Here is an 11,125-nt window from a genome sequence, read left to right as displayed (position 1 = left end):
CTAAAAAACCTTTGGCATTCTACTTTAAAAACTATTATGATATTAGTATATATTTTGATAGTAATACAGTGATTCACCATTTGGATAATCAGACAAAAAAAGCAATTTCCCCGACGCAATAATAAGAAGAGAAAATAAGAAGTAAGAAAGAAATGTGTTAAATCTTTAAATCATACTATAATAAGAAGGGAAATAAAACAGCACCACCAACTGAAATTCAAAAGTGAACGGAAGCATATCATCTCTTGGCGCTAGACTGGGAGGGATTAGGAGTGTTCCACTCTGTCACAAACTCTTCCTCCTCTCATTTTCTAAGTGATTCTTTATTTTATTTTATTCATAACCGAAATTCTCCTTTCCTCCCTTGAACCTTTGACTCTTCGGTCTCTCTCTCTCTCTCTCTCTCTCTGTGTCTCGAATGCTCCTCGCTTCAGCCTAAGCTCCACCAAATCCAAAACCCCGCGCCACGCCACGTGACGCCATGTCAGACAATGCGCCACCGGACCAAAACCAAGACCATGAGTCGCTAACCATTCCTTTGCTCTCTCACGAACGATCCCTCAATTCCACCTCTCAGGTCGCCATCGTCGGCGCTAACGTCTGCCCTATCGAAAGCTTCGACTACGAGTAAGCCAGCCTCCACGGGGTTTTCAATATTTTTAAAATTTTTTCTGTGGATTTGTTTATGGATTCGGTTTTTTTTTTTTTTGAAGAATTGCGGAGAATGATTTTTTCAAACAAGACTGGAGGACACGTGCCAAGATCCAGATTTTTCAGTATATTTTCATGAAATGGCTTCTCTGCTTCTTGATTGGCGCTATCGTCAGTCTTGTTGGTTTCTGTAACAATCTCGCCGTTGAGAATATCGCCGGCATTAAGTTCGTCGTTACTTCTAACATGATGTTGGCTCGCAGGTCTCCTTTTTTCTTTTTTACTGATTGGTTAAATTTCATTTAGTATTCTTTTTTTCTTAACGGAAAGTAATTTGCACCAAATTATTTGAAAAGTTCCCTCCCGAAGATTTGCTTGATTGTTGAGAAATTCTTAAATACTTCTTTTTTGTCTCACTATATTTTAAAGAAAATCTGGTTGTATTTTTTTGGTGCAGATACGGGATGGCATTTCTAGTGTTTTCTCTATCCAATTTGGTTCTAACTCTATTTGCCGCCATCATTACGGCATTTATTTCGCCGGCAGCGGCTGGTTCAGGTATACCGGAAGTGAAGGCTTACTTGAACGGTGTAGATGCTCCGGGAATATTTTCACTGCGAACTTTAATTGTTAAGGTTGTTTTTTTTTCTTTCTTATAATGTTTTTTTTAAAGTTGTTTTTAACTTAAATTGCAATCTATAAATTGTTATTAGTCTTATGGAAAATCCTTTAGCTGAAGAGCTTCTTTTTTCTAAGTTTTTTAATCTATTTGAATTTTTTACTTGTAAATCGCTAATAGATTGAGTTAATATATAATTAGTCATCAAGTTCTCAGATTTGTAATTTCACATTATTTATTAAAAATTGAATTTTTTCACCTACTGTGTGAAGTATGATCTATACCTTAGATTTCTTATGAATTGAGAGAAACCATTGTTGGTTCTTTCTTTTCCTTTTCTTTCATTTCTGTGTAGAAATTTCATAATTTTGTTGCATGTGCAGATTGTGGGAAGCATTTCTGCCGTGTCTTCATCTCTGCTTGTTGGAAAGGCAGGGCCTATGGTGCATACTGGTGCATGTATTGCATCATTGCTGGGACAGGGTGGGTCTAGAAGATATGGTTTAACATGGAAGTGGCTTTGTTTCTTTAAGAATGACCGAGACCGACGAGATCTTGTAACGTGTGGGTCAGCAGCTGGAATTGCAGCTGCTTTCCGAGCCCCAGTTGGAGGTGTGCTGTTTGCTCTTGAAGAAATGGCGTCTTGGTATGTAGATCAGATGCATTTGCTTCTTTTGTGGGTCATGGTCTTTTTAGCACATATAAAATTGTGTTGAATGAGAGGGTTCTGTAAGGACCTAGAATATTCCACCCAATATTTATGGATTCCCAGTGCCATGTTGATATATTATTTACCTTCCTTTCGGCATATCATTCATTGTTGGTATTCTTTTTGAGTTTTTACACTTCTCTCATTTCTTTTTCTCCCCCCATTGTTTAACCAAAAATGAAATCATATCTGGCAATAGAATAGCTCAGCCTTTCATGTTAGCTACACACATTTTTTGCTTATTGTTCCTTGACACTCTAAGACTTTGTAATACTATAAAGCATGCTTTTTCAATACTTTATTAAGATTGTTTCCCTGCTTGATAGGTAATAATTTATTACAATTTATGTTATCTATTTCTATAGCCTGCCGATCTTCAAATTGTCACATCTGCATTTGCTGATTCATGAAACATATCTTCTCTTGTTTGTATTGCTGGTTTGTTAAATTGTCTTTATGGATGTTCTTTACTTCATAGATGAAAGGCAGAACAGCTTTGGGGACAGTATAGCCAATAATATGCTCAGGAAATGGCTCTTCTAAATATGTGTAGCCAGTTCATTCATAATCATAACTGGATTGAAAGGCAAATTAAGCTTCCTTTATGCCCATGACATAAATTATTTTACTCTGAGAATCGCCTTCCTTTCTTTCATTCATCATCTACAGGTTTTCATGATGTCTGTTGGACAAGATGAAACGGCCAAAAGTTGGTACCTAATGATAATATCATGGTTTGGTTCTGCAGGTGGAGAAGTGCCCTTCTTTGGAGAGCTTTCTTTACAACTGCTGTAGTTGCAATTATTCTTCGAGCTCTAATTGATATTTGTTTAAGTGGCAAGTGTGGGCTGTTTGGTAAAGGGGGTTTGATAATGTTCGATGCCTATTCAGCAAATGTTTCGTATCACCTAGCTGATGTGCCTCCTGTACTTGTTCTTGGAGTTATAGGGGGCATATTGGGAAGTTTATATAATTCCCTTTTGGATAAGGTCCTGCGAGTTTACAACCTCATTAATGAGTAAGTTCTGTTTTCATCTTTGTGTTGTTTGCACCAATTACTATTTCAATATCTGGCATAATATAATTTTCAGGGTTCATTCTCATTGCTTATTCCACCCTTTTTTCTCCTCTCAGGAAAAGCGTTGTTTATAAAATTTTTCTTGCTTGCTCAATCTCCATTTTTACATCCTGTCTACTTTTTGGATTACCATGGCTTGCATCTTGCCAACCATGCCCATTGGATGCATCCGAAGCCTGTCCCACAATAGGCCGATCTGGTAACTACAAGAAATTTCAATGTCCTCCTGGTTACTACAATGATCTTGCCAGCCTCATTTTCAACACAAATGATGATGCTATCAGAAATCTTTTCAGCAAGAATACTGACTCTGAGTTTCAGAAGTCAACGATGATCATATTTTTTGTCACCTGCTTCTTTCTAAGTATTGTTAGCTATGGGATTGTTGCTCCAGCAGGTCTTTTTGTACCTGTCATAGTTACTGGTGCATCTTATGGGCGCTTCATTGGTATGCTACTTGGTTCACACACAAATCTTAATCATGGTCTTTATGCTGTGCTTGGTGCTGCTTCATTTCTTGGTGGCTCAATGAGGATGACAGTCTCTTTGTGTGTTATTATTCTGGAATTGACCAATAACCTATTATTATTGCCATTGATAATGATGGTTCTCCTCATTTCCAAGACTGTAGCTGATGCTTTTAACGGCAACATTTATGACCTCATTATGAAAGCAAAGGGTTTTCCTTACCTAGAAACTCATGCTGAACCTTATATGAGACAGCTGACAGTTGGTGATGTTGTCTCTGGCCCTCTTCAGCTCTTTCATGGAATTGAGAAGGTTGGTAATATAGTACATATCCTCAAAACCACAAGGCATCATGGGTTTCCTGTTGTTGATGAGCCTCCACATTCTGAATCCCCAATTTTGTATGGTTTAATCCTCCGTGCTCATCTTATTGCACTGCTAAAGAAGAGAGTTTTCTTGTGCACCCCTGTGCAGATAGGTGTTGATGCTTTTAGGCATTTCTCAGCAGAGGATTTCGCAAAGAAGGGCTTAGGTAATGTTGACAAGATAGAAGACATAGAATTAAGTGACGAAGAGAAGGAGATGTTCTTGGATTTACACCCTTTTACCAATGCTTCACCATATACGGTTGTGGAGACAATGTCGCTGGCTAAGGCTCTCGTACTTTTCCGTCAAGTTGGTTTGAGGCACCTACTTGTCATACCTAAGATCTCTAACGTAAGAAGCTTTGTCATGGTCATTTGCTTAAAGCTTGATTTCTCATTCTTTGTCTGCTTCTTCACGTTTCTACCTTCTGATTTAAAGTTTTTACTGCATTTTGTTTTTTTCATTCCAAAACCAAAAGCCTACTCTGCTTTGGCAGTGCTAGTTAACTCCACCATAGCGTTCAGTCTTTCTTTTTCCCTTTTGTTTTTTTTTTTATTTAAAATTTTTTGAATCCTTGCATCCATTGATTTTCTCACTCTCTTACTCACACACCAAACACTGATGTTTTTATTGTAGATATTAGTTTTATGCTTGTCTACTAACTATGTTATTCCAATGCTGATGTTGGGATTGCAGAGAGCACCCGTGGTGGGCATATTAACAAGGCATGACTTCATGCCGGAACACATATTAGGTTTGCACCCCTTATTGATAGGGAGTAGGTGGAAAAGATTAAGACTTCGATGGCCCCGTTTATTGAAACTGTTTTAGGGGATCTCATTCACTCATCCTAGATTGGGTGGGGGCTTTGCTTACCCTTGAAAATAAATTTTGTACATAGTCTTGTACTCTTAATTGAACTGCACAAGTTTGTGGGATCATTCTAGCCCTTTGTTACTCAGCCGAAGGCAACCAGACGGGGGAATCACACTGTACTCTTTCCAGCTGTATTTTTCATTTACCGTATGAGTTGCAAGGAGGCAAAGTCCGAATGATTCAACCTTTACAAATTTTGGTCAGGTGAAATCTGTGTATGCCAGTTCATGCCCTTCCAAGATTACATTGTTCTCATCAAAAGCAGATGGCATGTTTTTGGGCTTTTGGCCACAAACTGAGACTCATGTTTTGATACCATCTGTGGGGAAAATATGTTGTTGAAACTGGAGCAACGCCTATCATAATTTATTTGCCCAAACAACTTGTATAACTTGGGGATAACAATAAGCAACACGTTTCAACATGTCACGCAATGGAATCTTATATCCCAAAGCAGTAGTGTAACGGTAAAGAATGATGAATTTATTTGTTATTAGTTATTATTATATCATAGCAAGTGAGAAGCAAATGTAACCATTGGTAACAATTCAAGCTTGGTCTAGTGTTACTCCCCAATCGGAGGGTTGAGGTTTATGGTTCAGCTTCCCTCTGAATTTATCCAAATACACAACAAAGTTTCACCTGTTCATTCCATAATATAAGAATTTGGGCTACATTTTAGTAGCTTTGGCTACCGCTTTTCAAAAAACAGAAAGTAGCTTTGGCTACCCTAATTCTCTAATGACAGAAAAGAATAACATGTAAAAGTATTACAAAGGCTTCTACAATCGCCTCAACATAAACAATCTGTATTGGGGGAGCTGTAATAGATTGCCATACCATAGGTGATCAAGCCAATTAAAATGGAAAGGTAAGCCTCCAAACCTAGGACAGTAAAATCGATCACTGAAACAAAATGAAATCAAATATAATTGAAGTATATATGCTCTTCATATTTACTCTTGACGCTTTGCCACAATGACACTGTCAGAAACTCGAAGCAATAGAACAAGGCAAAAGCGCACAACATCTTTTGGTTTACACCAATTTCGGTTTTACAGTAAGCTTGAAAAGAGGGTGGAAAACAAAAGAAAAGAAAGTGAACAGCAAGAAGCAGCAAGGAAAAACACAAAACAAACAAGAAAGGAAGGAAAAAATTTAAAGGGAAGAGGAGACTACTCTTCAATCTCTTGTGCTACCTTTGCCTTGAACCCTTAAGGTAGTCAGCCCTTATCGCCCATAACTGTTCAGCCACAGATTTCATGTCCGGTCGGTCATTTCTTACGGGTGCTGCACATTGAAATGCCAAAGCAAATATCTTCACTAGTATCTCTGCATCTACAACTTCTCCCATTGCAGGATCCACCAATTCCACTACATGTCCGTCATTATACTTACGGAATGCCTGTATGACATTGACACCATTAATTCTGAGTACACTCAGTTGGAAGCAAACAAGAAGTAGTTATTTTTGAAGACTCAACAACTTGGGTCTTGGGTAACTTAAAGGCAACTTCACTACCTTGCTTCTTTACCCCTGTTATTTGTTCCTAATGTACCCCATGTTAGACATACATCTTTAAAATGGAAAAGTCTATTTGAACATGATCCGCTAAAAATATAAAGAAAACCCGTAAATTGAGTGTACTCATGTTGGACACAAACACCACATCCAACACTATTCCCAAGTCCAGTAGCATAGGTCCTTAGCAAGATGTATCAAATTTTTGAGAATTCCCTTCAATGCTAGTTGATTGTAACCGTGCAGCTGCCGTCATCAGAAGTTGCACTACCTTATTGATAAATGGAAGTGACTTGAGACTACTAACAATAAAGATTGAGGTCGTGAGTTTATCAATCCAAGCCTAACAGGTTGAAGTCTGGAGTTAGTTCTCATAACTCAACCAGACTTTTTCCCTGTATCTAAGGAAACTACAGAATAGTTCTTATATCCTTGGTCCATATCTCCATGTGGCAGAACCAAGGCAAGTTATGGCCATCCTCATAAAAGGTTTTGCTTGCTGGACTCTGCAATAGATCTACTTCTTTTTAATTAAGACATGAGATTCCTAATAAAAATAAATTATATTGCCCAAAAAAAAGGATTCTAAAATTAGATGCAGTTGCCTCTCTTTCCGACAACTATTCTATGTGCCCTGCACTGAAATAAACACAATAGCCATGAAGTAAAAATTTAACAAGGGAATGAAGGGCAAACTTACCCATCTAAGTGTCACACGCTCTTCAACCGGTCTCCTTAACTCCACAGGACGGCGGCCAGTTAAAATTTCTACAAGTAAAATCCCGAATGAGTACACATCACTCTTGGGTGTGAGTTGATAGGTTTTCATGTACTCAGGGTCAAGGTAACCGACTGTTCCTTTCACTTTGGTTGAAATATGTGTTTGGTCCGAGTCCATTGGGCCAAGTCTTGCAAATCCAAAATCAGCCACTTTAGCTCTCATGCTTTCTGTCAGAAGAATGTTGGATGACTTCACGTCTCGGTGAATAATTGGCTTCTCTGTTGCAAGATGAAAAGAAAATTAGGCATTATTTCACTTACTTTTTTATATGAAAAAGCACAGGCTGAAATTGCTTAGAAATGAGGAGAGTAAAGCCATATATAGCTGAAATTAGTCACGGGGATACAATGGGCTGGGTGTGATTTGGCATTAACTGAAATGTGAAACAAAGACAATGAATGAGTGTGTTTTACTGGTGCCATGGTATGGGCCAAAACCAAGATATTTCAGCGGGTTTTTCTCACCTGCATAGAGATGGAGATAAGTAAGGCCATGTGCAACATCAATGGCAATTTCAAGCCGCTGATTGAAATCCAGGATTCTGCCACGCTGACCTGCCAGGAATAGGAGCAAAATATTATTTTTAAGCCTTTTAACAATATTGTTGACCAAAAACTTTGGCAGTTATTACAGTCAAGAGAACATACCATCCAAATGATCTCTCAGAGTACCATTCGGTACATATTCTGTAATAATAAGCCGTTCATTTCCTTTATCGACATAACCAAGTAGCTTCACAAGGCTCCTATGGTCAATCTTGGCTAGAAGTTCTACTTCACTGCTGAACTCAGTTCGCAGATTCTCAAAATGTTCCTAGACAATATTCTTATGTCAACCGAAATAACATGCCCAAATAATAATATGGTTTGAATCATAAAACAAGCACTATAAAGAAAGAACAACTTAAATTCTTAAGCCAGTTCCATGTCTGTCACCAACAAAGCCAATGTAAAGCCCTTTGCTTAGAGACCTACCATGTCGTTATCTGAGAATCCAAATGGAAAAAAGAACAAGATATTTTCAACCATGTTATGAACTATACCTCTAGTATTTGCCACATTTGATCCTATTTGCACATTTTCCTATGTGTGCCATTAGCCCCAACTGTTAACAATATAAGGCACCCCCCCCCTCCCCCCATAATACAATTAAACCACTCCACAAGTTTACTGTCTAATAAGTGAATAATATGGCAGTTCCTTGTATAACCTAAGTGGCATTTCTTTACCATGAGCCATATAAGATGTGTTTAACATACAGAACTGAGATGCCTCCAGAATGCAGAGGTTTACTATATTTACTCTTCAAAGGAAAGATTCATAGTTTTAGACCAGGGAAAAATACAGCCAGCCATACAAATTGTTTAAACTTTTACAGAGTATAAATTTTTAAACAATTTGGGAAGCAAGGATAGTGTATTTGTAGGTCACTGTTATCTTCCCTCCAAATTATTAGATGATGAAAGCCCTGATGCTTCCATAATTCTGTTTTAATCTAATGTTTTAAAAAAAAAATAGAGCATGTCAAAAGAGAGCCAGTCACTGGACTCTGATACTTCTAAATATACTTTCCTCCCTTGTGCTTTTATATGTGGCACTCCGGAACACAGGCAATAGGAGAATCCTCTGTATCTCTAATATGCGGATAGTTAACTTAGTTAATGATCTGAAAGTTCTATCTTGTAAGTTTAATGATCAGAGCAATGATTCACACTTGTTCAGTCCATATATAACATAAAATTCACTAATCAAGCAGAAAACCAGTTTAAAGAATTACTGTACCAACAGGGGCAATGTTGCAGAAATAGTATCTCCATGATCATATTTACTTACTTTCTTTGCTCGTTTAATGGCAACCACCTGGCCAGAATCTAGCTGGGCCTTGTAGACAGTTCCAAACCCTCCTTCACCTATCTGTAGCGCTGATGAGAAATTGCAGGTAGCTCTGGCCACCTGTGTCATATTAAGATGCACTGACCCAATTCTACTAAGTTTTGGAGACATTGAGAATCTGGAAGGACTAGGTGGTACCCTGAGTGGGCTGGCTGGAACCTTTGCAGGAGGAGAATGAACACTCATTTCCAAAGCGGAAGCTGAATCCACTGCAAGAACAAAACCATCCATTTGTAACTAGAATCCAAAAAACAATCAGCAAATTATGCTGCATTAAGGAAAAAGCTAAACTGACAAATATGTGATAACAAAGAGGACATACACAATTACTATGCTGTTTATAGATTATAAAGAGTACACTTGAGAACTGAACTATTATTCCTGACTACTCATTTAAAACTCGCATCTAATTGTTGAATCTTATCTACAGCAAACTTGTTCAGAAATTCTCGAATTTTGATAAATTACAAAATTGACCAGATACAGCTTAGGTAAGTTAAGACTTACTTGAATTTGGATCCTTTTCAAGAACAGTGTGGGCAGTTGCTCTCTTTTTCCTATAAAAACAGGGGCACATAAAAACGCAGCATGTCAAAAAAATTCCAGCTGCTACCATCCCTACTTTGGTTTTGACCGAATACCCTTTTTTATTCTTATCCTTTGGCTTCTGAGCAGATTTATCATGTTCCTTCAGTGTCTCCTGCAATAACTCTCTTCCTCCTCCTAAGGACAAATCAGCAGCCAAAGCCATTACACATTGATAAAGGTTCTACGAAATTTACTTCTATCATGCAGTAAACTTCATAACTAAAATAATAAAATAAATCGTCTAAATTAGAAACCTGACACCTCATGTGTTACAGTGCATACCTAATGAAAGGTCCAAACCACAGTAATCAGTTCCAGTATAGCCTTCAAACACACAATCATCGGCATAGTGCAACCGTAGGGCCTTACAGAACAAAACTTTATCTACTAAATTCCCATTCAAATAAAGCAATTCATGACCATACAAATTTGAATAAGCAATGTGATCTGCACCACAAATCTTCGACTTTACTTCAAGCCCAGAGGCAAAGAATCTTGATAATTGCATAAACAGCAGTAGACTAAACATAGAAGCAGCCATTCTCGGTAAATTAATGCACTCAACTTCCATAAAAACTAAATTATAAATGAAGCAGCACTTATTCTGCGAATCACCTCCAAGTGCCAAAAGAGAAATATGCAAAATCAACTCCAGAAGCCTTAATTACTTCAATCAATGTTGTCCATACTCAACACAGCAACCAATGATGCATGATTACCAAGATAAACCCCAATAAACTTGATTCAAAGGTGTGAATTGGTCTCAACAGAACAATCTAGTACTCAACAATCACAGGAAAAAAAAAAACCCGCATATTGAATTCCCTTTATCCAAACAAAAAATTAACAAAGCTGGTGCATATCCAGGCAATAAAGGAGATGACTCCAAGAGACTTTCTAATTGCTAAGTTCTATTTCTTCAACGCCACTGCAAAATTTGACCAAAGTCTTCACGGCTGAGTTGCCTGAATCAACATGATTCCTGAATCCCTGATAGATAATACAGCTGAGCACTTTATTTAAAGCCTACCAAAAAGTGTTTCAAACAGTTAACTCCAACATCTAGCAACCCCTGCAAAATCCAATCAAAGCTTTAAACAGTATGACCAAGCACATTTAGCTGACAAAGTAATCAAAAAACACAGTTGGCACAGTACTAATAGACATGTTCAAACCCTTCAGAACCCCAAAAAACCACAACAGATAAGCTAAATTCCAACGACCCAATTCACCAAATCATGAAATGAAACAAACCCAGATAGCAGAAACATCTAAAAAAAAACCTCAAAAGAATCGAACAGCATCCAAGAACTTGACAGAAATCCCAACCTTAAAAGTGACAGAGGGCGGCTAGCTAAAGGTGAAGGGCAAAGAGCTAAGGTCGTTGTTGTTGTAGTTGTGGTTGCTGTTTTAGCGTGTGAAATATCAAGGAAAGACCTGACCGGCCTTTTGTTTGAGAGAAGAAAGCAGAAAGAAGGAAGAATATGGTGTGGTGTTTTGACGTAACGCACTGCTGTCTCCATGTACTTTACTTGGAAATATACTTGCACAAACAACAAAACTTAAAACCCACCA

The 11,125-nt window shown here is 37.9% G+C and overlaps 2 protein-coding genes across 3 annotated transcripts; one reads left to right on the top strand and one right to left on the bottom strand.

Moving 5' to 3' along the window:
- On the top strand, positions 208–5,319 carry LOC18588837 (putative chloride channel-like protein CLC-g). The gene is made up of 7 exons (XM_007013515.2): positions 208–627; positions 714–914; positions 1,109–1,286; positions 1,654–1,916; positions 2,728–2,997; positions 3,114–4,242; positions 4,588–5,319. Exons 1-7 carry the CDS (start codon positions 482–484, stop codon positions 4,720–4,722), a joined length of 2,322 nt encoding a protein of 773 aa, XP_007013577.2. The 5' UTR covers positions 208–481; the 3' UTR covers positions 4,723–5,319.
- On the bottom strand, positions 5,675–11,077 carry LOC18588836 (calmodulin-binding receptor-like cytoplasmic kinase 3). Of its 2 annotated transcripts, none has more exons than XM_018127380.1 (8): positions 10,880–11,077; positions 9,833–10,622; positions 9,470–9,685; positions 8,903–9,171; positions 7,718–7,883; positions 7,535–7,624; positions 6,990–7,288; positions 5,675–6,172 (listed from the first exon to the last, which is right to left on the bottom strand). In XM_018127380.1, the coding sequence occupies exons 2-8, from the start codon at positions 10,119–10,121 to the stop codon at positions 5,963–5,965; spliced, it is 1,539 nt and encodes a 512-aa protein (XP_017982869.1). In that variant the 5' UTR covers positions 10,122–10,622; positions 10,880–11,077; the 3' UTR covers positions 5,675–5,962. The 2 variants fall into 2 exon arrangements, with proteins under 2 accessions (XP_017982869.1, XP_017982870.1); XM_018127381.1 differs by having other exon boundaries at positions 10,834–11,070.

This window comes from Theobroma cacao, chromosome 9 (assembly GCF_000208745.1).
Source record: "Theobroma cacao cultivar B97-61/B2 chromosome 9, Criollo_cocoa_genome_V2, whole genome shotgun sequence".
Lineage (NCBI taxonomy): Eukaryota > Viridiplantae > Streptophyta > Magnoliopsida > Malvales > Malvaceae > Theobroma > Theobroma cacao.
The sequence above is the reverse complement of the archived record's forward strand: the minus strand, read 5'-3'. Positions and strand labels throughout refer to the sequence as shown.

What these genes read in the sequence shown, in the direction of transcription:
- LOC18588837 (XM_007013515.2), top strand. Translation starts at nt 482, where the DNA reads ATGTCAGACAATGCGCCACCGGACCAAAACCAAGACCATGAGTCGCTA. An exon ending in ATCGAAAGCTTCGACTACGA is followed by an intron (nt 628 to 713) that starts GTAAGCCAGCCT and finishes TTTTTTTTGAAG; the next exon opens with AATTGCGGAGAATGATTTTT. An exon ending in CTTGAAGAAATGGCGTCTTG is followed by an intron (nt 1,917 to 2,727) that starts GTATGTAGATCA and finishes TTGGTTCTGCAG; the next exon opens with GTGGAGAAGTGCCCTTCTTT.
- LOC18588836 (XM_018127380.1), bottom strand. Translation starts at nt 10,121, where the DNA reads ATGGAAGTTGAGTGCATTAATTTACCGAGAATGGCTGCTTCTATGTTT. An exon ending in TCTGAGAGATCATTTGGATG is followed by an intron (nt 7,625 to 7,717) that starts GTATGTTCTCTT and finishes TATTCCTGGCAG; the next exon opens with GTCAGCGTGGCAGAATCCTG. An exon ending in AGCGTGTGACACTTAGATGG is followed by an intron (nt 6,173 to 6,989) that starts GTAAGTTTGCCC and finishes AATGTCATACAG; the next exon opens with GCATTCCGTAAGTATAATGA.